This window comes from Miniopterus schreibersii (assembly GCF_964146895.1).
Source record: "Miniopterus schreibersii genome assembly, chromosome: 12".
Lineage (NCBI taxonomy): Eukaryota > Metazoa > Chordata > Mammalia > Chiroptera > Miniopteridae > Miniopterus > Miniopterus schreibersii.
In genome coordinates this window covers 3013410-3038252 of record NC_138112.1, presented here as the reverse complement: position 1 = coordinate 3038252, position 24843 = coordinate 3013410, and the positions used below count along the sequence as shown (strand labels likewise).

General features: G+C 57.3%; 1 protein-coding gene and 1 pseudogene across 13 annotated transcripts in view; both read left to right on the top strand.

Annotated features, from left to right (window-relative positions):
• Positions 1–24843, top strand: part of PHLDB1 (pleckstrin homology like domain family B member 1) — a 48613-nt gene that overhangs the window by 10404 nt on the left and 13366 nt on the right. For 5 of the 12 annotated variants that reach the window (XM_081154560.1, XM_081154559.1, XM_081154556.1 and 2 more), the window contains 9 exons: positions 8400–8525; positions 10160–11505; positions 13722–14003; positions 14434–14574; positions 14686–14823; positions 17139–17267; positions 17617–17772; positions 22517–22627; positions 22751–22840. In XM_081154560.1, coding sequence (XP_081010686.1) covers positions 8400–8525; positions 10160–11505; positions 13722–14003; positions 14434–14574; positions 14686–14823; positions 17139–17267; positions 17617–17772; positions 22517–22627; positions 22751–22840 — 2519 coding nt within the window. Of the gene's footprint in view, positions 1–4051; positions 4148–8399; positions 8526–10159; positions 11506–13721; positions 14004–14433; positions 14575–14685; positions 14824–17138; positions 17268–17616; positions 17773–22516; positions 22628–22750; positions 22841–23366; positions 23511–24843 lie in introns of those variants that run through there. The other 7 variants (XM_081154563.1, XM_081154562.1, XM_081154561.1 and 4 more) reach the window with 3 other exon arrangements.
• Positions 18370–21117, top strand: LOC308565412 (centromere protein U pseudogene; annotated as a pseudogene). Its single transcript has one exon. The product of its transcript is annotated as a centromere protein U pseudogene (transcript).

Here is a 24843-nt window from a genome sequence, read left to right as displayed (position 1 = left end):
GCAGCAAGGAGAGGTAGGGACAGAGTTCAAAGAAGGCTAGAGAAAGCCCAGCCCTTACCCTACCACCCCTTCAGCGCCAAATCGCTCACATTCATGGGCAGGAACATTCTTCCCCTGTGTGGAGCAGGGTGGAGGAACTGATGCCTGTAGGCCTCTCTTGCCCAGTCTTTCCAGTGCCTCATTTAGCTTCCAGAGAAGAGAGAGGGCCTGGGCCAAGATGGAATTCTTAGGCATTTCCTGTGACCCCCATGACCCCCAATTCTTCTGTAGCCAAAAGCCTACCCTGCCAATTGTACCCTCCCACTCTCTTCTGACCCCAAACCCCCTTCCCTTTCTCTCCCTCCCGTCCCTATAGCCTTCTTGTCTAGGCTCGCCTGTCCCCGAAGCTTGGCAGCCTGGGAGGGGTAGGCAGAGGCACAAAGGAATGGGTGTTCTTCTCCCCAGCACTCCCCCTCCCCTGGGCTCCAGGAGCTGAGGGTTTCCTTGTCTCATCTCTGGAGCAAGGCACCAAGCCCAGCCCTGCCTGGCCCCGCTCCGGACATTCTTGGGAGTGCGTTTCCCTGGGAACTGGGTGGCTTGGGGGTGTATATGCTATCTCTGTGTGTCTATGCAACTGGAGTGTGTTTATGTATCTCCGGATGTGTTTGTGATTCTGGGCTTGTGTATCTCTGTGTTTGTGTCTTTCCTTGAGTTTATAGATCAGAGTATTCAAGTGGGGGCGGGAGTGAGCTCAGGACTGATGGTGCCAGAGTCCGTGTGTGTATTCCTATGTGTATACGAGGACTCATTGGCCACATGCCTATCTGGACATATGTGCAAGAGGATCATTTTCTCTGTCTTGTTCCCCCAATCAAGCCTTGTGGAAGGGACCCTCATCTTTGAAAAACAGAGGTCTACCCTAGAAATAACAAGGAGCCCTCTCTGGCCTGGCCAGTCCTGAGATGACTCATTCTGGCACTGTGCCCAGCCATAGGCAATTTAGAGTGGCACACAACATGACTGGCAGAGATGGCAGTGACAGGCTCTTCCAGCAAGAATATGCCTGGGTCATGGGTGGGGGGAGGTAGGCAGAAAGCAGATGCTAACCTTAAGCTAGAGCTATGGACATGGGAGCCTGAAGTGAGGGTGCCAGGAAGATCCTGATTCCACTCCCATACCTGGGTATTTTGGTACATCCTATGCTGCCTTCTCTCTACCGAGCAAGAGGTGGAGCTGGGAATAGGACCAAGGAAAAGAGGAGGAATCTCAATCTGGGCCTAGGCTGCCCTACCCTGGGACACAGGGCCAGGCCACATGAAAGATCTGGGAGGGGACTAAGTAGGGGAGGGCCTAGAAAGCCACACACCCAGGGCCCAGGCTGTCTAGACAGTAGGTCCCCATCCACTCCCAGCATTTGCTGCCATCCCTTGTCTCCACGTCTCCTTTACTCCCTAAGCCCTTCATTGGTGGGTAGGGGATTGTATGAGGGCCAGCATGGGAGGCTCCCTGAGACGTGGCTGGGGAGCCAGGATTCCTGGGTTGTCTAGCTGCCTCCCTCTGGGATCTAGCACACTGAGCCTTTTCCTCTCCCACCCAGTTATCAGTTATTCCTTCTGTAAAATGGGAGTGAAGATTCCAATTGTCCTCTAAGACTGATAAAGATCTTGACTAATAAAGCTCAAAGGGAGAAGAGAAAAAGCAAAGGCTCCTAGCTCCCCACTTCTTGTGCCTGCCTCCTACCCTATTTCTCACTGGCGGCACCCTCTGTGACTGTCTGGGTCTGTCCAACTGGCCATCAGTTTCCAGACTGATGAATCACACTTCCTGAGTAGACTTTTTTAAAGGCTTTCCCTGTTTTGCATTTGACCCTATATGGTTCTTCCTTCTTCCTTCAGAAGGGGAGTAAGGTGCACGTGCATGTGTGAGCATTGAGTGCATGTGAGTGTGTGTGTGTTGTGAGTGTGTGTGTAAGTGTTGAATGTGTAAGTGTGTATGAGTGTTGGGTGAGTGTATTTTGAGAGTGTGTGAGTGTTGAGAGTATGAATGTTGAGGGTGTGAGTGTGTGTGAGTGCGGGTGAGTGCTTGAGTGTGTGTGTGAGTGCGTGAGTGCGTGTGTTGAGTGTGTATAAGTGTTGAGGGTGTGTGTGTTGAGCGTGTTGAGTGTGAGTGCTGAGCATGTTGAATGTGTTGAGTGTTGAGTGTGTGTGTTGTGTTGAGAGTGAATGTGAGTGCTGAGTGTGTCTGTCTTACGTTGAATGTGTGAATTGAGTGTGTGTGTTGAGTATGTGAGTGTATGTGAGTGTATGTGTGTTGTGTGTGTTGAGTGTGTATGTGTTGAGTGGGTGAATGTGAATGTGTGAGTGGATGTTGAGTGTGTGTGAGTGTTGAGTGTGAGTAGCACGGCAGTGCGGGCTGGTGCTCAGCAGGGTAGAGCCTGATTATTCCTTGAGGAGGCTGACTCTTGATTCCAGAGTCTCAATGTGTGTGACTGAGGGACAGCACGGTGGCGGTGTGAGCGCCGGCGGGCGCACTGCTGTGGCTCGGGGCGCACTGCTGTGGCTCGGGGCGCACTGCTGTTTGCTTGGGGCGCACTGCTGTGGCTCGGGGCGCACTGCTGTGGCTCGGGGCGCACTGCTGTTTGCTTGGGGCGCACTGCTGTGGCTTGGGGCGCACTGCTGTTTGCTTGGGGCGCACTGCTGTGGCTTGGGGCGCACTGCTGTTTGCTCGGGGCGCACTGCTGTTTGCTTGGGGCGCACTGCTGTTTGCTTGGGGTGCACTGCTGTGGCTCAGGGCGCACTGGTGTGTGCTTGGGGCGCACTGCTGTTTGCTTGGGGTGCACTGCTGTTTGCTTGGGGCGCACTGCTGTGGCTCAGGGCGCACTGGTGTGTGCTTGGGGCGCACTGCTGTTTGCTTGGGGTGCACTGCTGTGGCTCAGGGCGCACTGCTGTGGCTCAGGGCGCACTGCTGTGGCTCAGGGCGCACTGGTGTGTGCTTGGGGCGCAGCGCTGTGGCTTGGGGCGCATTGGTGTGTGCTTGGGGCGCAGCGCTGTGGCTCGGGGCGCACTGCTGTGGCTCGGGGCGCACTGCTGTTTGCTCGGGGCGCACTGCTGTGGCTCGGGGCGCACTGCTGTTTGCTCGGGGCGCACTGCTGTGGCTCGGGGCGCACTGGTGTTTGCTCGGGGCGCACTGCTGTGGCTCGGGGCGCACTGGTGTTTGCTCAGGGCGCACTGCTGTGGCTCGGGGCGCACTGGTGTTTGCTCGGGGCGCACTGCTGTGGCTCGGGGCGCAGCGCTGTGGCTCGGGGCGCACTGCTGTTTGCTCGGGGCGCACTGCTGTGGCTCGGGGCGCACTGGTGTTTGCTCAGGGCGCACTGCTGTGGCTCGGGGCGCACTGGTGTTTGCTCGGGGCGCACTGCTGTGGCTCGGGGCGCACTGGTGTTTGCTCGGGGCGCACTGCTGTGGCTCGGGGCGCACTGGTGTTTGCTCGGGGCGCAGCGCTGTGGCTCGGGGCGCGCGGCTGCAGCGGGTCTGGGGCCGGCAGTTGATGGGAGTCTGAGAGGAAGTCCGTGGGTCTGGGTGAGCGCCGAGCGAGTCAGCGTGTCCCTCGGGGTCCCGGTGTCCAGAGGCCAGTCCCCGGGACAGGCTGGGGGCAGGTGCCGCGGGCCCGGGGATGGAGAGGGCACCTCCCGGGGGAGCCCCCTCCCGGGCCCGCGCAGCTGGCGGCGGCCGGAGGGCCCGGGGCGGGGCGGCGGGGCGGGGCTCCGCGGGAGTGGGCGCGGCGGCGGGGGGCGTTCGGGTGGGGGCAGCTGGGCTCGGCCTCGGCCCCAGGGCGGGAGGGGCCCTGCCACGGCGAGGCCCCGAGCTGCACGGCGCCGGGTCCCCGAGAGCCCGTCCCCTCGGCCCGGCTGCCGGCGTTCACCCCGCTGCTGGGGGAGCCCGCCCGTGGGGCCCGGCGGCCGCAGAGGACGCCCGGAGACCGGCCGCGCCCCTCCCGCCCGCGCCCCCCGCCCCGCCCCCGCCGCCATCACTTCCTCTCCGCCGCCTTTGTCCCTCCCCCTGGCGCCTCCGGGCTCCGCCGCCTGGCTGCCGCCGCGGGAGCGGGGCGGGGGTCAGAGCCGGCGGCCGCGGGCTCCACGGGCGGGGCCAGCGGCGCGCGTCCCGGGGCAGCGGTGAGTCCTCGGGGCACCGGCCGCCCGGGCGGGGCGCGCGGGGAAGGTCTCGGGGCCCCTCCCTGGGAGCGGGAGCCCGGCGCGCCGAGGGGCGGGGGGCTCCGTGGCCTCCGGGGGTGAGGGCGAGGGTGGGGGCCGTGGGGGCGCCGGGGTCCCAGCTGGAGGGGCCAAGGCCCCCTCCATCCCTCCACCACCCCCGCATCCCCCCGCATCCCCCCGCATCCCCCCGCATCCCCCCGCATCCCGCCGCCCCCTCCGCGCGTGCGGCCGGGAGGCAGCCGCTGTCGCTCCGGTGTGAGCAGGGCAGCGGGTGCCCGCGTGAGTGTGCGGGGAGTGGGGGAGCCTGTGCGTGAGAGTGTGTGTGTGTGAGTGAGTTGTGGGTGTGAGTCTGAGAGTGTCTGTGTGTTCGTGTGTGTCTGTGAGTTGTGGGTATGGGTGTGAGCCTGTGTGTGTGCCTGTGAGTTGTGCGTGTCCGTGTGTCTGTGAGTTGGGTGTGGGTGTGAGCCTGTGAGAGTGTGTGAGCCTGTGAGAGTGTGTGTGCCTGTGAGAGTGTGTGTGAGAGTGTGTGTGCCTGTGAGAGTGTGTGTGAGAGTGTGTGAGCCTGTGAGAGTGTGTGAGCCTGTGAGAGTGTGTGAGCCTGTGAGAGTGTGTGAGCCTGTGTGAGCCTGTGAGAGTGTGTGAGCCTGTGAGAGTGTGTGAGCCTGTGAGAGTGTGTGAGCCTGTGAGAGTGTGTGAGCCTGTGAGAGTGTGTGAGCCTGTGTGAGCCTGTGAGAGTGTGTGTGCCTGTGAGAGTGTGTGTGAGAGTGTGTGAGCCTGTGAGAGTGTGTGTGAGAGTGTGTGTGAGAGTGTGTGTGCCTGTGAGAGTGTGTGTGAGAGTGTGTGAGCCTGTGAGAGTGTGTGAGCCTGTGAGAGTGTGTGAGCCTGTGAGAGTGTGTGAGCCTGTGTGAGCCTGTGAGAGTGTGTGTGCCTGTGAGAGTGTGTGAGCCTGTGAGAGTGTGTGAGCCTGTGAGAGTGTGTGAGCCTGTGAGAGTGTGTGAGCCTGTGAGAGTGTGTGAGCCTGTGAGAGTGTGTGAGCCTGTGAGAGTGTGTGAGCCTGTGTGAGCCTGTGAGAGTGTGTGAGCCTGTGAGAGTGTGTGAGCCTGTGAGAGTGTGTGAGCCTGTGAGAGTGTGTGAGCCTGTGAGAGTGTGTGTGCCTGTGAGAGTGTGTGTGCCTGTGTGTGCCTGTCAGAGTGTGTGTGAGAGTGTGTGTGTGCCTGTGAGAGTGTGTGAGCCTGTGAGAGTGTGTGAGCCTGTGTGAGCCTGTGAGAGTGTGTGTGCCTGTGAGAGTGTGTGTGCCTGTGTGTGCCTGTCAGAGTGTGTGTGAGAGTGTGTGAGCCTGTGAGAGTGTGTGAGCCTGTGAGAGTGTGTGAGCCTGTGTGAGCCTGTGAGAGTGTGTGTGTGCCTGTGAGAGTGTGTGAGCCTGTGTGTGCCTGTGAGAGTGTGTGAGCCTGTGTGTGCCTGTGAGAGTGTGTGAGCCTGTGAGAGTGTGTGAGCCTGTGAGAGTGTGTGAGCCTGTGAGAGTGTGTGTGCCTGTGAGAGTGTGTGAGCCTGTGAGAGTGTGTGAGCCTGTGAGAGTGTGTGAGCCTGTGAGAGTGTGTGAGCCTGTGAGAGTGTGTGTGAGAGTGTGTGTGTGCCTGTGAGAGTGTGTGTGCCTGTGAGAGTGTGTGAGCCTGTGTGTGCCTGTGAGAGTGTGTGAGCCTGTGTGTGCCTGTGAGAGTGTGTGAGCCTGTGTGTGCCTGTGAGAGTGTGTGAGCCTGTGTGTGCCTGTGAGAGTGTGTGAGCCTGTGAGAGTGTGTGAGCCTGTGAGAGTGTGTGTGCCTGTGAGAGTGTGTGTGAGAGTGTGTGAGCCTGTGAGAGTGTGTGTGCCTGTGAGAGTGTGTGAGCCTGTGAGAGTGTGTGAGCCTGTGAGAGTGTGTGTGAGAGTGTGTGAGCCTGTGAGAGTGTGTGAGCCTGTGAGAGTGTGTGTGAGAGTGTGTGAGCCTGTGAGAGTGTGTGAGCCTGTGAGCCTGTGTGTGCCTGTGAGAGTGTGTGAGCCTGTGAGAGTGTGTGAGCCTGTGAGAGTGTGTGTGAGAGTGTGTGAGCCTGTGAGAGTGTGTGAGCCTGTGAGCCTGTGTGTGCCTGTGAGAGTGTGTGAGCCTGTGAGAGTGTGTGAGCCTGTGAGAGTGTGTGAGCCTGTGTGAGCCTGTGAGAGTGTGTGAGCCTGTGAGCCTGTGTGTGCCTGTGAGAGTGTGTGAGCCTGTGTGTGCCTGTGAGAGTGTGTGTGTGGCGTTCCCCTCTGCATCTCAGAGACAGGATCCACTCTCTGCCCTGCTTTTTCCTCTCCAGATGGGCAGCTCTCCCATCTGCACAGCACTGGGCGCTGAGCCCCTTTGGGGATGGGGGCACCAACCACAACTTTGCCAGGATGAGAAGGGGTTCTTGGGTCTCCTGAGTGGGCTAACCTTTGGCGGTGTGGGGCAGCAGTGGGCAAGAGGAGGCTTCTTCTCAGAAATAGGCTGGCCAAGCCCCCAGGGGCATAGGACTAAAGTTGGGGCAATTACTGGGGCCCCTGAGTGCAAATAGAAAGTTAATTTGGGCAGGAGCTGGGCTCTCTCAGTCCTGCTGCCCTCCTGCCCACTCTATTAATACAGATCCAGCTCTGTTGCCTGGCATCACCTATTTATAGTCCAGAGGCAGCATAGCCACACCTCCTGTACGGAGGAGGGTGAGGGGCAGAGGAGGGCAGCACTGAGGGTTCCTAGGTGCCCGCAGCATTCTTTGGTGGGCCTGGCATTGCTGGGCAATCGACCGAGGATTGAGTGTGCCTGTGTAGACCCTGCAAACTGGCTGAAAAGAGGGGGAGGAGCCTGGCAGGCCTCTCCCTGAAACAGCTGTGGTTGTAATTAGGTGGATGGATAGTTGGCTATTATTTATTCCGGTTATGATTACTCTGGGGTCAGCTCCTCTGATTGGTGACTTGGCAAGGAAGGCTCCCCCTCTTCTAACCACCCATTAGCCTTTAGAGTTGCTGGTGCCCCTGCCTGGGAGGGCCTGTGGTGTGCCAAAGAAGTGGGTGGCTTTGTCCACTATGGTTATCTGTCTGGGCCTCTCAGTCTGCCAGGTCTTCCCACCCCCACGGCAATGTCCTGGGTTCCAGCAACAGGCTTCTCAGTGGGGGGCCTGCTAAGGTACCCACGTGGCCTGGGATGCCCCATGCCCTTGTGGCCTGCACTGTCTCAGCGTCCAGGAATGTAGATTTCCTTGCTAGTCACAGCTCAGACTGGCATGAAGATTGGGGTGCCAAGTGGCACCAGATTGGGTAGATAGGCGGCTGGGGCCAGGGCCAGGGATGTGAACAAATTAGAAGGGTGGGTGGTAGGAGCTTCTCCAAACATAGTGTCTTTTGCAGGAGCTCTCTAGCACTTGTGTGGCCAGGGGAGGAATTCTGCCAGCCAGGCTTACGCGCCTGTGGGCACACCTGCCGCTGTGCACACTCCTGGTGCCCCTGGCTACATTTTCTGGCTCCCGAATAACCTCCCCCCTCCATGCACTCACACTTCCTGGGCAGGACTGGGCTTGTGTCTATTGCCTGGGAATGTGCTTGGCTGAGGCTGGGCCCATTGGCCTAGGTTGGCTTCATTCCAGGGGAGACTAGGAGTAGGAGGGTATCAGGCCAGAGGGTACATTGTCAGAGAGAAAGGGTGGTGACCATCCCCGCTGTTGGAGTCAGGAAGCAAATTCTGGTTCCTGAGGGGGCATCACGTATTTTCCCTGTCTCCTAACTCAGAGTTTTTGTGATCCTAGAAGTTGCTGTTTCTCAAACTTATCCTTTCACCCAAAGGGCATGGGTCTGTGTTGGGTTGGGGGACAAGGGTGTCCATGTTGTATGAAGAATTTTCTCCATTTACAGAGCACTTTCTTATCTGCAAGGTCAGTGGTATTGTCCTCATTTCTCTAGAGAGAAAACTGGACTCAGGGCGTGAAGTGACTTCACCTGTAAGAAGGAGAGTTAGGACTAGTCCTTGGATCTTGGGACTCACAAACCAGTGCTCTTTCCACTCTGCCCTGTGCTCTCGAGCCCTGCCTTTCTCAAGCATAGGTAGGGTCAGGCATGGACAGTGTGGACACTGTGAGTGCAGGTGGGAGGGCTCTTTGGAGCCAGGGGTGAGCCTGCTAGTGGGGTGGAGGTTACCTTAGCCCTGCCTGCCATCCCAAGCATTTTCTTTCTCTGAAGGCTGCATGTTGTGCCTGGGTCAGTCCACCTTCCTCCGCTTTAATCACCCAGCTGAAGCCAAGTGGATGAAAAGCATGATTCCGGCTGGGAGCCGGGCCCCTGGGCCCCCCTACAGTCCTGGCCCAGGTAAGTACCTAGTTGGGGCAGGAGATTGGGTTGGTGGTACCCCCCTGGATAGTCCTCCTCTGTGCCCACTCCAGCCATGCTTTAGTGTCAGGGCAGGACAACACCCATGATCTGGGCTTGCTGCCACCTGCCATGGGCCACTGGGAGAGATCCAAGAAGTGCTGCTTGGCTTGCACCAGGGAATCATGAGCCTGAGAGATGGAGGGCTCTGCCAGCTTGTGTCCCACTGCCCTAGAAGATGTCACCTCGGTGTTTGGGACCCTGACCCTCTTGTGTTACCACCAGGGAGCCTCATTCTTGAATGTGGCCTCAGGGGGCAGAAGGAAGCGTTAGGTTGAATCTCAGCTCTGGTGGGTCTCATCTGCTGGCGATCATGCCCTTGGGTCCTGCCCCACCCCCAGGCTTTTCTATGGCAGTTGATGACTCAGTGGAGCAGCTGCAGTTTGTGCATGAATATTGATCCCTGGTGATTATCCCAGGGAACCAGCACAGCTCCCTCAGCCCAGCTGCTTAGTGGGGTGCACACCAGGAGCTGCCAGTGGGCCCACCATCCCAGACTTTGCATGGGCATTCAGATGGCTGTGGGATGACAGATGTGAACGTGGTATTGGGACAGGTGGACATGTATGTCAGGTACACCTAGTGGGGTGACGTCAGTGGCTTAAAGGGATAGTCTGGGGATCTGAAGAAAGATGGGTGGTCACTGGGATCACCAGTGTCCATGGTAACCCCTCTGATTGTGGTCCTACATAGCCCTCATAATTTTGGACCCGAATTCAGTCTTGTAAAGTCTTTCCTGTTTCTTCCTCCACCCCCAGTCTTTTCTAGCCCCTCAGGGGCTCAGATGCCTGGGCTCCCCAGTCCATTCCCTCCATTCCCTCGTTTGTTTTACTCTGCTCCTACCCTAACCTTGTTTGGGGCAGTGGTTCCAGCTACTCTGGTTGGTTGACCAGGGCTGGGGCAGGGCACAGGCAGGCTCTTGCTGGCATGGCTTAATGGGCTCCTCGGAGGCACTGAGCTGCACCTGGCTGCTGGTCCGCCTGGCTTTAAGGAACTAGCCGTCCACACCATGCCCCTCCCTTGCCTCTGATTTGGCAGAGTGGTGCAGCACACACCCCTCCTTCAGTCTGGGGGCTTTGTGTGTGTGTTTTCCTGGGTCTTGGCTGCTGTGTTGGAGCCTCCAATGTCCTACTAGGTCAGGGCCCCTCCTGCAACTTTAGGCAGCTCCACAGCATGCCCCATCCCCTCTGCAGAATGTCCACCTGCCGTTCCTGAAGGAGAGACTTAGAAGGTTGGGAAAACCAAGGCAGGGAGGAACCTGGTCTTGGGGTGCATGGGGAGCAGCCAGGCCTAGCGTGCCTGGCATTGTTGCCAGCTCTGTCCTGAGTCAGGAATGTCAGAGCCAGAGGACCCTGACCCGTCCTCTTCCTCTGCAGATGGGGGACTGAGGGCAGGCGACTCGGGTAAGGCCGCACAGCAGGTCTGTGGCACAGCTGGCCCGGAACCCAGGTCTCTGGAGTCTTCACGGCTCCACTGTGCTAGGAGGAGGTGGGGCCTGCCCTTGCTCTCACTTATAGGGACCTCCCCAGAGTCAGAGACCAGGGCCTGAGCATCTTTGCATTTCCCTTTAACAGAATCAGAGAGCCTGGTGAATGGGAACCACACCCCACAGCCTGCAACCCAGGGAGCCTCAGCCTATGCCAGCCACAGCTCCCTGGTGAGCTCAATTGAGAAGGACCTGCAGGAAATCATGGATTCATTGGTGCTAGAGGAACCTGGTGCTGCTGGCAAGAAGCCTGCTGCAACGTCCCCACTGTCGCCGATGGCTAACGGTGGTCGTTACCTGTTGTCCCCCCCAACCAGCCCCGGTGCCATGTCTATGGGCTCCAGCTATGAGAACACCTCTCCAGCCTTCTCTCCACTCTCCTCACCAGCCAGCAGTGGGAGCTGTGCCAGCCACTCACCCAGTGGGCAGGAGCCAGCCCCTTCTGTACCTCCGATGGTGCCTGCTCGCTCCTCCAGTTACCATCTGGCCCTGCAACCTCCGCAGTCCCGGCCTAGTGGTGCCCGCTCCTCCGAGAGCCCCCGGCTGGGCAGGAAGGCGGGTCATGAGAGGCCTCCCAGCCCTGGCCTCCGGGGTCTGCTGACAGACAGCCCTGCAGCTACTGTCTTGGCAGAGGCCCGAAGAACCTCTGAGAGCCCCTGGGTGGGTGGGCAGCTGCCTGTGGTGGCTGTCAGCCTGAGAGAATACCCAGCGTCCAGTGCCCACTGCCAACCTACCAGCATTCCTGGCAGCCCCAAGTTCCAGCCTCCAGTCCCTGCTCCCCGAAACAAGATTGGCACACTTCAGGACCGCCCTCCCAGCCCTCTCCGTGAACTGCCAGGCACTGAGCGGGTGTTGACAACCAGCCCCTCACGCCAGTTGGTGGGCCGAACATTTTCAGATGGGTCAGCCACCCGCACCCTGCAGCCTTCTGAGAGTCCGCGCCCGAGCCGGCGGGGCCTGGACAGTATGCGAGAACTCCCTCCCTTGAGCCCGTCTCTGTCCAGACGGGCTCTCTCCCCCATGCCCTCCCGGGCCACCCCAGATCCCAGACTAACCAGAGACATGGCAGAGAGTCCCCGGCCCCGGCGCTGGGCAGCCCATGGGCCCTCACCAGAGGACTTCTCACTGACACTGGGGGCACGGGGCCGCAGGACACGGAGCCCCTCTCCCACACTAGGGGAGTCCCTAGCACCCCGCAAGGGCAGCTTCAGTGGCAGGCTGAGCCCAGCCTACAGTCTGGGCTCTTTGACTGGGGCTTTGCCCCGACAGAGCCCCCGTGCCCAGAGGAAGCTCTCCAGTGGAGACTTACAGGTGCCTGTCACTCGAGAGCGGAAAAATAGCATCACAGAGATCAGTGACAATGAGGATGACCTCCTGGAGTACCACCGGCGGCAACGCCAAGAGCGTCTTCGGGAGCAGGAGATGGAGAGGCTGGTGAGCAAGTGCCAGGGAGGCTGCCGACATCCTCTGCGGGGTCCCTACTAGCATGTGGGCAGGCCATCTGGCAGAATGGGAGGGGCCATGGACAGGGCCTGGGCTTCTTGGGCTTCCTCCAGGATACACCATAGTGACCAGTCCCTCAAGGGTCCGGTGCCCTGAAGAAGAACTTTCTTTGAAGCCTCTAAGGCTCTACTTTAAATGTATGCTAATTCTGCCTATTCCATAACACAGCTTCTGTTTTAATGTCTAAAATTTCACATTTACCTGAATACATTGTAGCGCTAGGAAAACACTACGTTTCTGATTGCGGCCTTGCCCCTCGCAGTTTGAGAAGCAGGTCTTGATGATGAGAAGGCTGAGGCCAGAGGGCAGGTGGGTTTTTCCTGGGTCACACAGCAAGTTGCAGAGCTGGGAATGGAACCTGAGTCTGTCTTTCCAAGTCTTGTTCTTTAGAAAAGCCCCTGGTCCTGCTTTTCTGCTCACCCTGGCCTACGCAGGGTCACCTGGGAATGTGGGTGGCAGCCCCTGGCCCAGTCTGGGCCAGCCTGTGTAATTGTGGTTGTGTGTGTTGGCCTGCATTCGGGAGCCGGCTGTGGCTCTGACCAGCTGTCCTAGAGAGAGCATCTGAGCTGGGTGGGGGTTGGGATTCCCTAGACAGCACCAGGAGCTCGAGGGGCTCTGGCTGGTGTGTGCACACTGGAGCACATGTAGAAAATGAATCCCGCACTTTCTCTCTTGTGAGCAGTAGAATGGGGTTCCCGGGGCGGGGGGGTAGCAGGGGCCCTGAGATTGGTTTGAGGAGGAGAATCAGAATTGAGGAGGTTTGTCTGAAGACCCTTTCAGAAGAGGCTGGGACAACTTTGGGTGAGGCAAGGGTGTTGGGCAGTGTGTTGTGTTACGTGGGGAGAGATGAGGCAGGACCCCCAGTCCTCTGTTGCTGCTGCTCCTCTTCACTGCCTAGATGAGAAAGCTGGGCCCACCCTGGGGGCCCGCTCTGGAGAGGGGCAGCGAGCCTGGCCAGGCAGAGCAGTGGCCCGGCCTCCCCCACCTCCTCCATTCAGCCTCCCTACCCCCTACACAAGCGCACAGCTCACCACCAGCCCTGACCTGCCCCACCTGCCACTTTAAATCTTGGAGGCTGCCCGCCCTGCCCCTCCCACCTCAGCCAGGCTGCTTATCTGGGTACTGAGGTAGGGGCGGGAGCACTGGCCCAGCCTCCTGGGTGCTGAGGCTGTTCCTGGTTTTTTTGTTTCGCCATGGAACTAGGCAAGCAACAGCAGGGAAGCTGGGTAAGTGTCTAGGGGTCCTGGCCAAACTGCACATGGTGAGACACCTGAGGTTGAGGGACCCTGGAGAGCCATGGGGGAGGCTGGGTGTTATGAATGGGAAAGGGGGACACGGACCGGAAGTGTGATCATACCTTCCTTCCTTTAGATCCTAGGCCCTGAGAGGTATCTTGGGTGGGCTGTGTGGGGAGGGGTCGTGGAGCACTCATGTGGGCCAGGGCATTTACGCAGCCCACCCTACTGGGAAGGAGCCAGAAGGCAGGGCTGCCCGAGAGTGACTGGGGGTTGAGGTGGGGGGAGGACCATGCCCCAGGTCTGCCTGGCAGGTGCATACATGCTCAGCACACCTTTGTGTGCCCTTTGTCCAGCCCGTGGGCCATGGTCTGTCTCCAGCTCTGTCAGCACCCACCTGTCTGTGCAGTTTATCTGCGTGAGTGTGCACCAGTGTGCATTCGTGCGTGTCAGGGCTGGTGTTTGTGTGTACCTGCCCGTTAAGGGCACATGTGTCCTCTGTCAGTGCTGCTGTGTCCCTTGGGTCGTAGATCTTCGTGTATTTGTGCCAGCATGTGCACCTGAGCGTTTATCTGTGTCTCACTGTGGTCTTGTCTGCTTCCCAGCGTGTGTTCCCATGTGTGCCTGGGTGTGTCCCACCCTGGGACAGAGTGAGAAGGGAAAGGAAAAAGGAAGACTGTAGGGGCTAGCCATGTGGCCAAGTGACACAGCAGCCGGGTTTCTCCTGCTCACTTCTGGGGCACCTCATTCCCTCTGCCTAGCTAGGCTTTAGGGGGTGCATTCCTGACTTGATCTGAGCCTCGAGCCACTAGAATCCTAGTTCTCTCTCCTGTCAGGACACTGTGCCTGGCTCCGGCTCCACCAGGACCCTGCCTCCTCCCCTTCATGCTCTGCTCTGTCCACTCTTCCCAGGAACGACAGCGCCTGGAGACCATCCTGAACCTGTGCGCTGAGTACAGCCGGGCTGATGGGGCGCCTGAGGCCGGGGAGCTGCCCAGCATCGGGGAGGCCGCTGCAGCACTGGCACTGGCAGGCCGGAGGCCCTCACGAGGCCTTTCAGGGGCCACTGGGGCCTCTGGGCGGAGCAATGAGGAGCCTGGAGGTGCCACCCCACGCCTGTGGGAAAGTGTCGACCGCTCAGATGAGGAGAATCTCAAGGAGGAGTGCAGCAGCACTGAGAGCACCCAGCAGGAGGTGGGATACGGGGGTGGCTGGGTGAGGGCTGAGGCCGGATGTGCTGGGAGGCAGAGCAGGCAGGCATTTGTGGTGGATGCCAAGGCCCAGTGAGGGCGACGTAATTGAAGGATTCAGTTTGGGAAGGGATCAGGGATGAGAAGTGTAGAAATGAGGCAAGGAAGAGAGGGAGGTGTTGATGAGTTTGCCAAGCTATAAATATGCTTTCTGACCTGCCTTGCCTTGGGCCCCACCCAGGCCTGGCGCTCAGTGGTAGAGCTTTATTCCATTTAAGTGGGTCCGCATTGCTCCTCGCTCGTGCAGGGAGGGAATTTGCTTTCTACCTAAGTCCAATTGCCCCATCCAAGTGCCTTGAGGCCTGGGGATCCATTCCTTACTCTACCCTGGGAGGCTCCATGCTTCTCCAGCTGATGGCTTCCCTCCCCTCCAGCATGAAGATGCACCTGGCACCAAGCTCCAGGGAGAGGTGCTGGCCTTGGAAGAGGAGCGGGCTCAGGTGCTAGGGCGCGTGGAGCAGCTCAAGGTTCGTGTGAAGGAGCTGGAGCAGCAACTGCAGGAGTCAGCCCGAGAGGTGAGCCTGGAGACTGGCCGGGCTCCTCCCCAGGCAGAGTGAAGGCCCCAGGAGTGGTTTGAGTCCCTATGCCTTGACTGGCCTTGATGCGGACCCTGGTATTGCTCCCAGGCTGAAATGGAACGGGCACTGCTACAAGGGGAGAGGGAGGCAGAGCGGGCCCTGCTGCAGAAGGAACAGAAGGTGGTGGACCAGCTGCAGGAGAAACTGGTGGCCTTGGAGACGGGCATCCAAAAGGAGAGGGACAAGGTAACCAACACCGGGGCTGGCTCAGTGCTGGGACCAATGGCCTGGGAGAGGAGGAGAAACTCCCTCTCTGGGCCTCTTACCCCTTACCTCATCCTCTAACCTGCAGACCAGTTGGTCTCTGTCGCTTCAGGGTAGGGGTCTTGTCCTCTGTGGAAGGTACCAGCTTGGAGGCCACTGCGGGCTGGGCTGGTGTCTGGGGTCTCCTGTGCCTGGGTCTCCGTGCTATTTCTGGGTGCCTGGTGCGTGCCACGGTGGGCCCTTCTAGGAAGTACCAAAACCCCTTCTTGGGCAGTCAACACAGCCTGAGGGACTGGTGCTAGGGAGTGATTCAGGTTTGGGTCCCTCCCTCTGGAGATCTCCCTTCAGCATGCCTCAGGTGCGCCGGAGGTGGGTTTTGGGAGACAGCCCTCAGGTCTCTGCTTCCTCTGAGCCTTCAGGATGTGCAGCCTCCCATCCCAGATGGTCCCAGCTCCTGCCCCTGCCCCTTTCAGATTTCGTGCCAGCCTGCAGGGGCCAGTCCATCCCAGAGGGGCTGTGCCAGCCACGCCCAAGATGCCCCACAACGTGCCAAAAGCTCTGAAGTGGAGGGGCCATCTATTTTTGGACTTGACAGTATTTTTCTAAGAATTAATTCTCCTCTTGCATTTTTTGAGAGTGCCTTCTTCCTTCCCCTAGATTTTGAAGCTCTTAAAAATTCTTTGACTCCCTTTTTTTTGAGCTTTGGCTCTGGCCCCCAAAACCACACTCCCAAATTCTGTGCCAAATTAACTCCATGCTTACCAAACAGGCCTGCACTAACGCCCTCCCACCCCCCACTGTCCCAATCACTGTCTTGGGCTCTGCGCATGCCCCTAACTGCCAGTGCCACCCGGGCAGGGCTGAGCTGTGCTGCTTTTGCACTAACTCCACAGGCTTTTGGCCTCTCCCCTCTAATGCTGCCTTCTTCCTTTCTTGGTGTGGGACCCCAGGGTTTTGATCAGAAAGGAATGGGCAAGGTGCACAGCTCAACTTGACTCAATGGGGCATTGGCAGGATGGGGACAAGGTTGAGGGAAATGCTTGGGTGAGGAGCTCTCAGCCTGAAGAGCTCCTCCCACTGGGAAAAGCCTGGGTGCTGCCTCCACAGACTGTTGGAGGGCGAGGCCCGCTGTCCTCCAGCCATCTGCCGGCCTTCCCTCCACAGCAGAGGGGTAAGGAGGCTAGTTGTGGCAGCGTGGCTTGTGGAGGGCTGGGACAGGGACTCTGCCCAAATTCAGATACCTCAAGCAGAGGGTGGGAATGGGAGCCTCTCCCCATCTCCTGCCCCCAAGTCATCCAGAACATAGGGTACTGTAAAGGCTGAGTCCAGCGGTGGGGAAGTGCTTGGACCCCAGGACTGAACTGGTCAGGCCCTCTCAGGGATGGGGTGGAGTGTAGGGGTGGGTGGGGACAGGGTTCAGCATAGGGTCTTACGCCCAGGTGAAGCTGGCTCATCAGTTCAGAAGGAACCTGCCTAACTGCATTTCTCATTTACCTGGCGTTGCCTGGAGTCCTGGACTTTGCCTTCTCTCTGGGCCCAGTTATTTGAGGTGGGGGGGTGGCCTCGCTCAGTTTCCCCCAGCCCCTAGCCCACGGCCCCACCCTGGCTTTGAAATCAGCAGTCACCATTTCTCCTCTGCCTGTCCTTAGGAGGGTGACTCACCAGCTCCTCCCCTCCCTTCCCTGCCCTCAGAGGTGTCGTCTAGCCCCAGACAGAGCCATCCACCTCCTCTGTACCCACTCACGGGGCACCTGTTGCCATGGCAACGCCTGAACTAATTGCAGCCCTCACCCTGCTGAAGTTCAGCCTGCTGTGCCAGCACCCCGCCCCCCGCGGGAGGGAGGCAGGGAGGCGCGGGGCTGGGCTGGGGTCCCCGCTGCGCTGCGTGGCTCTAAGTCCTCCGCTGATTCACACCCAGCCCCTGGATCTAACCCTCACCATCTCTACCCTCCCCCAGGGTTAAATTTTGGTCTCTGGGCAGTGGAAGAGGGCGAGGTGCCGGAGCTGGAAGCTCCCCACTTGTGATGTGGAGCCGCCTTTGGGCGGCTGGTGTGGAGAGAAAGCAGGGCCTTTTCTTGGGCCTGCGCCCACGTTTCTAGTGCAGGGGCTTCGAGACCAGAATTTCTGCCCGGGCCCGCCACGTCTCCCCCTGCGCCTCCCTCCCCCTGTCCGCTCTCCGCTTCCTCCTGCGGGTTGCTCCCCGCGTTACTCTGTCTTTTCTCCCCGCCCCGCCGCCGCCGGAGTTGAGGAGTGTGCGCTCTGTTTCTCCCCGCGCCCGCCCTCGCCTCCCCGACCAGGAGCGCGCGGAGCTGGCCGCGGGACGGAGGCACCTGGAGGCCCGCCAGGCGCTCTACGCCAAGCTCCAGATGCAGCTCGATAACTGCCCCGAGTCAGTGCGGGAACAGTTACAGGAGCAGCTGAGAAGGGTCAGTTTCACCAGCCCCCTCCCCGGCCCTGAGGCCACCTGCCCAGGAGAGAGGAGAGCGTGGGACAGGACCACCTGGGCCCTGCAGTACCTGCCCGGACGCCAGGGTCGGTGCTTTGGTTTGGAGGGACAGGGAGGATTGGGGGATCTCTTTTTCCTTTCTGCTGCCGCAGGCGGTGGTGCCTGTGAAAGGGGCAAAGCAAGCAGAGGAAAGGGGTTGGATGGGGGCAGGTCCCTTCCCCAGCTTCCCTGGTCCAGCCCCCAAAATTCACACCTCTGTGGCCTGGCCTTCCAGGCCCAGAGTGGTATTTTCGAACACCACCCAACCCCCTTTGTCACTGTCTTTCAAGGAGGCAGAGGCCCTGGAGACCGAGACGAAGCTCTTCGAGGACCTGGAGTTCCAGCAGCTGGAGCAGCAGAGCCGGGTGGAGGAGGAGCGCGAGCTGGCCGGCCAGGGGCTGCTGCTGAGCAAGGCGGAGCTGCTCCGCAGCGTGGCCAAGAGGAAGGTGTGTCCTGCCCCGGTCCCACCGTGGGTGCTACACAGTGCTGCTTGGGGTTGAGTCCAGTTGATGGCCTCATGAATGTTAACGTCTCCTTTCTCAGCCTCAGTTTCCTCATCATGAAACATGAACAGGCTGTTGTGAGAATTAAACCGAGGTGATGTGAAGACAGGATAGGATATGATCACAGTGATCACTCAGCGAACAGGAGCTATTGCTCTGAAGCCCTGCTTCTCCGGGTCTCCAGTGGAGAGTGGATCGGCTCACATTCTGAGCTGGGCACTGGCTGGGCAGGGAAGGGAAAGATGGGGGTGGGGGAGGAGGCTGAACTGTAGGCTTGCTCATGCCCTTGCAGAGCTCTCTGTCTGGTGGAAGTGCTGGGACACATACAAAGACCTGAGATCTGGATATTCGAGCCAGCCAGGGGCTCTAGATAGAGCACCACCTGGGTTCCAGCCTTGGCTCAGCCCTGGCTCACTGAGCTGTAAAACAAGGGGATTGGCCGTGGTGTCTTGGCTTGTCCCAGAGCTCCACTGCAGATGCCATGATTGCCTCTGACCTCAGCAGAGCAGGGCAGGCGGTGAGGCGGGAATGAGTGGGAGTCACGTTGGGAGGAGGCTTGTGCTAAGCAAGGGTTAGGAGGATGTCAGGGAGGAGAATGGGAGGATGGCTCAGGTGGCTCCCCTGCCTGTCCACGCACACACATGCATGCTTGTGCAGTTTGCCTGGCTGGAGTGCGTGGGAGGTGAGGACAGAGATCAGGGAGGGGTGTCAAAAAGTGGTGAGTTGGGGGCCTGACAGCCAGCCTGGGTTTGGTGGTAAGTGGGGAGCCACTGGACCCCCCTAGGTGCTCTGCCTTACAAGTGCACCCACTTCTGATGTGAGGCAGATGCAAAGGAGGAGAAAAGCTAGCACTTCCCAAACCTGTGGGTGTGAGGAGGCTTCCTTGTGTTGTGCCATGCTGAGCTGAGATCAGGATGCCTCCTAAGCCCAGTACTCTTACCTCCTCTTATATATAGGGTGGGGCAAAAATAGGCTTACAGTTGTTTGTATGGACAGTAACACAATAATTAATAAATAATACAAGAATAGGGCAGGAGATGCATGGTCTCTGCGGGCTCGGAGAGCGGTTTCAGCCCGGGTGGCCTTGGTAGTGGGTATGGAAGCCGCGAGGCGCAGGTGGGAGATATTCAAAGAACACTGCAGGAAGAACACGTGCCCCAAAAGATAAAGCCAACCAACTGCGCGAGCCCACTGATGTGTATGATTTTTCTACTCATTCTGATATCTCAAGTGTGGGCAGGATGAATGAAAATGAGAAAGATGAAGAACCTTGTGAATCCTTTGAGCCCCCTTTGCACAGCACTGCTATATACGCTGAAGAAGCTGAGCTCTCCAAACACTGTGGATCATCTCTCCCTTCCACTCTGCAAGGAAAGGAAGCAAAAAGAAGTTCAAACAGTTTTGAAATTGAAGAAAGTGAAAGTGAGCCTGTGAAAAAGAATGTGAAAAAGTGAGGGAGAAATCTCAAGCCCATTAGCGATGGATCTGAGAGCTGTAACGAAAGGGATATGATAAAAGAAGGTAAACCAGCAGAGAAAATAAGTAGCCAGCAGCATGAAGCTATATCATCTTCAGAACTCTCAGAAGAATCAGCTGAACTTGGCACTCCTAAAAAGATAGGGCCTCTCAGTGCCAAGTTCTCTGTTGAAAAAGAGACCCCGGCAACAGACAGTGGATTGAAAGCTCAGAAAAAGAAGGTGTTTCATGGCAAAAAAAATATCAAGAAATGAAGGCATGGACTCAGGTATTTCCAACTGTACACATATTTTGTGTCTAAAAGGAAAGAAAAGCAGTGACATCATGGACTTAGATGTTGTTTTGTCAGCATTTGAGAAAACACTCCCCAAGTATAGTCAAAATATTGAATCTAAAATTTGCAAGGAAGCGATCAGCAAATTTCATTCTAGTATGAAAGAACAACTCATCAGAATGCTTACACAAGTCCAGATGTTGAAAACTGAGGAGGAAGAATGCTAAGATGATCTCAGATATTGAAAAGAAAAGAGTGTTTAATTGAAGTCCAGGATGAACTGCTTTGTTTAGAACCACAGCTGAAACAACTACAAACAAAATACGATGAACTGAGGGAGAGAAAACCTTCCCTTAGGAATGCAGCATATTATCTAATTTAAAACAACTTCATCAAGATTATTCAGATATTCGAGAGAGAGAACCAAATATAAAGGAAACGTATGATGCATCTAGCCTTCCAGCTCTGTTATTCAAAGAACCCTTTCAGGGGCTGAAAGCCATCTGCAAAATATCAGCCATCAATTGGAGAAGCTCCTTGACCAGAAATGAGACCAGCCGCTGAAACGTGCCAGTGTAAAGATAAGTCCCATGCTCCTGCCTGTTGCCTTCTGAAGCTACTTCTTATTGTTGAAGCAACACTCTGATACGTGTGAGAAAGTAAACTTGTCTAGTTGTTCAGGCTGGTGTTTGACTGTATAGTAGTTCTAGAGGCCATAATTAACTTTCCTGGTTAGTGTCTTGAGTGATAAGTGTTGACACCTAATTCCAATAGCCACAGACATAAAGGCTTTTAACCTATAAGTAAATATTCAAAAAAAAAAAAAAAATAATACAAGAATAAACTCTGTGTTTCACCTACTCACAACTTTTGTACAGGTTTTGTAAACCTATTTTTGCCCCACCCCATACACGGAAACCAGGGTTCAGAGAAGCTCCAGATTTGTTCCGACCCTCTCAGTTTATAAGCTCTAGAGTTAGAATTGGAACCCAGGCCTGCTGGCCCCAAAGCCCTGTTCTGTCTACACTATACTGCACTGGGTTGGGGGCTGGCACTTCTCTGGCCTTTTCTTTCCTTCTGGAGCGAATGCATCAGGGAGCCTTGGATCAGCTAATTCCATTGCTTCCAGGTCCTGGTGGGAATAAGCTCCAGGGAACTTGGGAGGGGTCAGCAGTATTGGACTCCTGGTCCTTCCTCCCCATGCCCACCCAGGCCCTGGGAAACAAGCTCAGCCACTGGGACCCAGGGTCACATTCTCCCCTGTGCGTCTCCTCATGAGCCTTGCTCAGCTTTCATTCTCGACTCCCAGTGTCCCACCCACCCGTCTGTCTGCCCTGGTGCCCTGTGCTTCCCTGTCCTCTCCAGTCTTGGTCAGAGTGGTTCAGAGTATGGCTTTGGAGCCCAACAGGTCTGGTTCTAATCCTAGCTCTACCACTCATTAGCCAAGATACCTTACCTCCTAAGTACGTCAGTGTTCTTATCAGTAAAGTGGGCATAAAGGTACCTGCCTCCTAAGAGGGTTAAAGGAAGTAACAAGTGCAAAGCATTTAGCAGAGCTCTTGGGCCCAAAGGAAGTAACAAGTGCAAAGCATTTAGCAGAGCTCTTGGGCCCTGATAGGCTCTCAGTAACCTGCAAACAGCAGATCTTGCTGTGAGGATTACTGCCTTCTCTGCTTCAGTCTTTTCTTGGGCTGACCCCAGATTTAGGTCCGCTTCCTTCTCTCCCTCCTCCCATGCCTTGCTCTTAAGGGTGATGGTTTAAGGCCCTCTCTTTCAGGAAGCCCTCTCAGGATTGACCCAGCCATTTTCCCCAGCCCCTGTCCTTTTCTTTCACCATCTTTTAATTTTTTTAGCACATGATGGTTGAGCCAGGCATTGTGCTAAGCCCTAGTGGGGATATGGAGATGGGAAAGAAGCTTGCCCTGCTGTTGGACCTGACAGCCTGGGCGGGGTGGTGGCTACGGAGACATCGACTGTATTCACGAGCAACAGCAATATAAGGCAGATGGCGATGGGATAATTTGAGCACAGGAAGAGGAACAAAGACATTGAGTGGTGGCCAAAGAAGATCTTACAGAAAAGACAGTGTTTGGACCCGTCTTGGAGGGATAAGCAAGCTCTGGATGGATGAAGAAGAGAGGGATGGCTCTCCTGGGCTGAGTAAGGGACAGTGTAAGCAAGGCCAGGAATACACACTTCATAGTGGAGTGTGCAGCCTGGCACAGCCTGGCCGAACGAGCACGCAGGGCTCAGCGTGGGCAGGGAGCTGGAAAGTATGCACCCCGTTCTGGGGGCCCTTGATGCTGGCCTAGGAGTTCGTGCTCTATCCCGGGAGTAAGGATGCGTCACTGAAAGATTCTCAGAAGAGGGGTGATTTAACTTTACTAATAATTTTTTAAAAAGTTATTCAAGTAATATATATTCTCCTTAAGAGATTAGAAAATTCAGATGAGCAGACAAACAAAAACTAAACCTCAAAGGCCAGTTTAGAGAAGTATTTGTGGCAATGTGGAACGGATCAGAAAGCAGAGGGTTGGACTCAGGAGCTGGTGAAAAAGTCCAGGCCAGGAAAGCAAAGGACCTGGATTTGGGTGGTGGCAGTGGAGTTAGGGTGGGGGGATGGGGCAGGTGGAGAACTGTTTAGTATCTTCAGGATTCTGGACATGTTGACTGTGGGGGTGGAGGGAAGGGAGATTGAGGACTTGGGTTTGGCTGGTTTGCCTGGTGGCACAGGGGTCACTGGTCAAGGGAGGGGTGAGGGAGGGAGCTGACCATAGCAGCCTGAGTTTTCCTGGGGAGACTTGAGGCCAAGCAGAAGAGCTGATTGATTCCCTTCACTCAAGCCCAGGCTCTCTGGGCAGGAGAGACAGCCAAGCCTGACCTTGGGCTCAGCCCTGTCTCCCCCAGGGCCTGCCTGATCACTCCCATCTCCTCCAGGAGCGCCTGGCAGTCCTGGACAGTCAGGCTGGGCAGATCCGGGCTCAGGCTGTGCAGGAGTCGGAGCGCCTGGCCCGGGACAAGAACGCCTCCCTGCAGCTGCTGCAGAAGGTAGCTCAGCTGGGCAGGGGGTGATGGGGGTGAGAGGGGAGTGCAGGGTTCCCCCTTCACCTGGTCTCCTCCCTTGCTGTCGCTCCCACTCCTGTTTGATTCTCCGCCACTTTGGGCTTGCAGGAGAAGGAGAAACTAACTGTGTTGGAAAGAAGATACCACTCGCTCACAGGGGGCAGGCCTTTCCCGAAGACCACGTCAACCCTCAAAGAGGTAACGTGGTTGGTTCAGCCCAGCTTCAGGCCCAAGGGTCCCCCTAGGGAGGTTCTGGAGCAAAATGTGGCACTTTCACCCTAATGGCTGAGATTGAGTATGGGGGCACTTTCCTGAACTGGAGAGGTGTGAGTTGGAATGGTCCTGAGGCCTGGGACTTGACCCTCTATGGCTACCAGCTGCTTTTTTTTTAGTTACCTTTGTGGCTCCCAGGAGCCCACTGATCTTGCCACTTTGGGTGACTGAATACATGATGAAGAGGTTTGGAAAAATGCCAGGGCTGGGAAGACTCACCTTCGGGGGGAGCATAGGGTTCTAGGGGTCCTGATCTTGGAGACCCTGGGCTTTGGTCAAGAACTAGGCTCAGTTCAGAAGTGAGCATTGAGGCCCCTTAAGCCAGCCTTTCCCGAGTCACATGCCCCGTTTTCTGAGCTCTTTCCTTCCTCCCTGCTTCTGAGCAATTTTGGGCTGGGCTGGGGTGGCTGGGCTGGGTGCGAGGGCTGAGGCCTCTCACTATGTACCCTCAGCTGAACTGCTCATCTCCAAGTCCTCGGAGATGGAGCTGGGGACTACGGCTCTGGGCCCATTCCCAGGGTCACCTCAGACTGGCACCTCCTCTGTCCCCTTAACCCCACCTGCTTTCACTCAGCTCTGCCCCAAAGCACAAGAGGTAATCAGAGCTAACTGCCTGCTCTGCTGTGTCCACCGCCTGTCTGCCTGCTTGCTGAGCTCCTGCCTACAGCTTCTCCCCAGGGCCCAGCTGAAGGTTGTGTGGCAAATCCTTTGGCCAGAGTTTGCAAGTTGGAGTGATTGAGGTGTGCCGTAGGTACCTGGGCAGCCCATAAAACACACACACCAAAGCATCACTTTGCATATTAATTTGCATGTATTCTGCATGTCATTTGTCAGTTCTCACAGACACTGGACCCTCCAGTGCATTTTTGTTTTCTGTGACCCCTGGAGGATAGCCAGCCTCGAGCTAGACTGGGATGGGCTCCCCCAGGTGGGGCAGGCCCAGGATTCTGTGCTTTGATTCGACCTGTATTTCGGATGCCTGCTAGGCCCCCAGCACCTGGATAAGCTAGGCGCCCAAGGATATGCTCAGGGAATATGACAGGCTCTGCTCTCCCATCCCACAGTCGAGTGTGCTAGCATCACTCCAAGTCCTAACCTTTGGGCAGTGGGCCCTTTTTGTGTTTAGCTGTTTCCTGCCAAAGTCTCTTTCTTGCTCAGGCCCTAGAGGTGTCTTCACTCCCACCCCTTCCAGCCCCTGCCCCAGCAGATGGGGGAATGGGGACCCTCGAGAGTGATGTGACCACTGTTCAGTGTTGCATGTGTGCCCCCACTGGGGATGCCCAAGGTGTTGGAGACAAGAGTTCTCTGGGCACTGGGTGCTGGGTCCTGGTCCTTGGTGGGTTCTTGGAAGCTCTCCCCAGGCTTCTTCGCCTACCCTCAGCCCAGGGCAAACCCAGGGATGGGCCTTCAGGATCTGCTTGGGGCAGGGCCTGGAGGCCAAGGCGGCCTCAAAATTGGAGGCCAAGAAGAGCCCACAGACAGCTGGTCTGCCTGCGCTTTTCTGCCCCAGCCCCAGCCATCTGTGGTTACCGTGGGCAGCTGAGCTCCCACCCTTGCTCTGGATTTTGTATGGAATGGAGTGATAGGGAATGGAGTGATGCTGTAAGGCGTGAAGTTTGGGTGTGTGGTACCTGGAAAAACCTGTTAACCTCTTCTCCCCACCTCCCTCCCACTGGGCACCCCAGGCGCCTGTGAGCCCCGCAGAGGTTTTCCTGCGTGGACCCCTATGCTGCTGCTGCTCCCCTCAGCATGCTTGCCCAGCCCCTGCCTGACAGTGAGGCACCAGCCACTGAGTGAGCCCACCTGTGCCCAAGGGCCTCCTTGTAGATGCCCTAGATTGCCCCTCAGGCCTCGGTTGGGGGATAGCAGGGTTTGTCTTCAACAGTGAACGAGAAGGGCAATGGCTTAAAGGGGGTTGGGAGGCCTCC